The 3,498-nt window shown below is 53.0% G+C and overlaps 1 protein-coding gene across 1 annotated transcript; it reads left to right on the top strand.

The window, feature by feature from the left end:
* Positions 1,946-2,710, top strand: LOC109717074 (spidroin-1-like). The gene has a single exon (XM_020242740.1). It carries the CDS (start codon positions 1,946-1,948, stop codon positions 2,708-2,710), a length of 765 nt encoding a protein of 254 aa, XP_020098329.1.

Here is a 3,498-nt window from a genome sequence, read left to right as displayed (position 1 = left end):
AACCGCCGTGTCGGTCTAAGGACCTCAGGCAAAAGCCACTATCTGCTCACACCTGGCATGTAACCCTAGCACAAAGAGAACACCGCTGGGCTCACGGGTCGGATGTACGACCACTTTTCCGGAAAAGAACACCCTCCTGCGGGGGATCAACCCGCTGGTGTACGTGAAATGCACTCGAGCTGTGGCGATCAATGCGGATATGATCAATAGCCAACCGTCGGCAATCAGCCGACAATCACTGCCCCTCGGGGCTAACCGACCGTGTAGGTCATCAAGTAACAACGTGAACCGACCAAGAGAGGTCAATATACGGAAAGTAACGAACGACCAAACAGGTCACCGATGCAAACAGGAGAACCGACCAACCAGGTCACAAGTATAGTATATACGAATGCCATCTACTCTACCCCTATACAGGATACTACACATAGAACAACCAGGCAGAGTAAATAAAGATAGTATGTAGATACTGCTCGATGTCAACTAAAAGTACGAACGCAAGAACCGACCGATAGGTCACAGGAGTGTATTCGATATAGTCCAGAACTACCGTCAGCACCAGCCGACAATCCTATCCCTCAGGGTACACCGACCTCAAAGGTCATCGAACAACAGAAGTCAAGAAACAGACCAACCCAATACATAATGCAACAACCGACCAACCAGGTCAACAGATATAAGATAAAAGCACCGATCAACTAGGTCACCGAAATGAAGTACGAGAACCGACCAACCAGGTCACCGGTATCACATATGGATAAACTACTCTACTCCTACACATGATACTAAGCATAGAACATATGAGTAGAGTATAATAGAAACAACGGGGATGCAAGCTCAATATATAATACGAAAATAGCAATAGAAGAACAGGGATAGAAGAGATATCACCGAGCGTGCACCACTGTACCGACTTCGGATCGAAGTACCCACCTGTACAAATGCTGCGCCTGTCTCCTGACTGCAAAAGAACGTCAACTGGACCTAAGGAGGGTCCACTGGGTTAGTGTCTAACCCACAAATAACAAACCACTAGCTCTCACAACCTCACAAACAAACCCACGATGATCGGTTTCCTAAAACCAACTATCGTAACTCGCCGGAAGTCCCGAAATCGCACCGGGACCCCGTCGGGACCCACGAACTGTCCCGGAACGTACCGACTCGTGCTACGAGTCATCCGCTGCCACTAAACATGAGTAATCGTGTATCATGGCAGCAAACACCACTCCTCACGTCGAAACAATTATCGTCGGATAATCATTTCGATCCGGGTTCCCGGAAGTGTCTATTTCGACACCGGAACCCACCGTCGCTCATCCGTCATTTCTGAACTCATGAAATGACGCGAGTGACCAGCCAATAAGGCTCAACGACTACACAATAGCTCACGAAGCACCGTCGGAATAATTCCGAACCGAACCCGCGTTCCGTCGGCGGATTTCGCCGAAAAACCCACCGGAAATGTATTTCCGATCTTCGCAAGTGTCTAGGGCCTTGGACAATCAGTCCAGAGGTTACCCTCAGCGTTTACACGCTGTCCACAGCGACCGAGTCGAAGTTATATGCAAGAAAGCACATCATGAACCCTAAAATCTATCATTTTATGCGATTTTCGACAGTTTTAATGGCCCGATCTTGCAATACGAGGCTCGCTGGGTCAACCGTCGCACCCGCTGATAGATTTCAGCGTGCCGGAGACCGTGCTCACCATTCAGAGCACATTCGGCGACTGCGGTGCGCGCACAAACGACGCGAAGGTCAGCGAAGCAGCGCGCACCGCAGGAAGATCGCGGTTACCCGAGCAACCAAGGCATCTCAGGGCTCAACGGAAGTGAGCACGATGTTCAGCACGACCTAAGAATCATCGTGCTCACTTCCCGAGGTCAAAAAGACCATTCGGATTGCCGGAAAAGTTACCGGAGAGTGGGAAAACAGTGCTGGAATGCGTAAATGGACACTCACAGTGAGGGGGGAGCTAGGGTTGGCCGCCGGCGGTATTCCGGCAGGCGGTCCGGCCGGGGAGGGGTGCACCAGGTGGCGGGGCTCCGGGGAACTCCACGACAGGCGGCGCAGGGCGGCCGGAGGTGCGGCGGCGGCGTACGGAGCCGCTAACTCCCTTGCGGTTTGGTGTTTTCCAACAGCTGCCGGCGGCGACGCGACGGCCGGGGCTGGTCGGGGCCGGTCGGGGACGATGCCGGGGGTCGAGGCGGTGGCCGAGCTTGCGTCGGCGGGCGGCGGCGATGCCGGGAGTGAGAGGCGGCCCAGCGCTGGCGCCGCTACAGCACAAGGCGGCGGCAGGGCACCTGCGGCGGCCGGCGGCGCTCAAGGGTGGCCGGGGTTGGTGGCGTGGTGCGCCGGACAGTCGCGGAGACCTCCGGCCGTCGGACGGCGCGGCGTCACACACCGAGCCACCCAGCTTCGGCCTGGGTGGTGTCCATGGGGCGCAGGCGGCTACGGCGCTCCGGCGGCGCACGGCGACGGTGGGGTCGGCGGGGACGTGCCGGGGGGGTGTCTGGGTCGGGGGCACACCTCACTCGAGGCTGGCCGGCTCAGGGGGTGCTGGGTACAACCTCGGCCAAGGTGGAGGGAGGGAGGAAGGTTGGAGCTTGGGAAATCTTTCCGGCGACGGCGCGCTGCGCGCGCCGGGGTGCAAGCACGGTGGGCAGGGGCTCCTAGGTGGCTGGCACAGGGAGGGGCGATAGGTTAGGTGTTTCCATTGCAAAACCCTAGAATACCCTTTTGTAATTAGCTTACAAATTGCGGAAAGCCCTCAAACTTCCGTATGTTTCAAGTCCCTTACAGCGGTGTAAACGCTGAGAATTACCCCTCCACGTGCGATCTCACGTAAAAGGTACATAAAATATTGCGACTTTGCAAAAATACCGTTTTCCCCACAACGACCTCTCCTCGAACAACGCGCGATACCCTAGATTCCGTCCAGATTTGCGAACGGATTGTACCAGTAACGATCAGTACCTCGGAGACAACAAAGCTACGTATTCGTTCGTTTCGATCGACCACGGATTCACGACAAAATCCAACCTTTCGTTCCCATTGAAAAAAACACACAAAAATACATATAAAACATGTATTTTTGGATTTTCGAAATCGTCGCAAAATTCAAAATCCGTCAGCGCCATTAGTTCCAAAACAGCTGAACCGGTCGAACGAGCTATTGGACCACTAGGAACGGAGTCCGATACGAGCCTGAAGCCAACTTCACACGTGGCTTCTCCGGAAAAATCGAGTTATATTCACCTTAAGTGAAAACTAAATATCGCGTAACTTTTCCGTTTAGCTCATTTTCTCCTGAAACTTGACGAGTGCTTATGTAATTAAATACACACATAAACATCGTCACAGAGAGTTTAGTTGCACTGGTAAAAATCTCAGTCCTTACAAAAACTAATAGCTCCAATAGCTTGGTGCTATTGATAGTATTCCAGCGTAGTTCCATAAAGAATCCTAATATATATTTAATATAATATAATATAT

The sequence above is a fragment of the Ananas comosus genome, linkage group 1 (genome assembly GCF_001540865.1).
Source record: "Ananas comosus cultivar F153 linkage group 1, ASM154086v1, whole genome shotgun sequence".
Taxonomy (NCBI): domain Eukaryota; kingdom Viridiplantae; phylum Streptophyta; class Magnoliopsida; order Poales; family Bromeliaceae; genus Ananas; species Ananas comosus.
Note: the sequence above shows the minus strand (reverse complement) of the source record. Positions and strands in the feature narration are given on the sequence as shown.

Bases quoted from the DNA above. Each gene is read 5' to 3' on its own strand.
- LOC109717074 (XM_020242740.1), top strand. From the start codon at position 1,946: ATGCGTAAATGGACACTCACAGTGAGGGGGGAGCTAGGGTTGGCCGCC.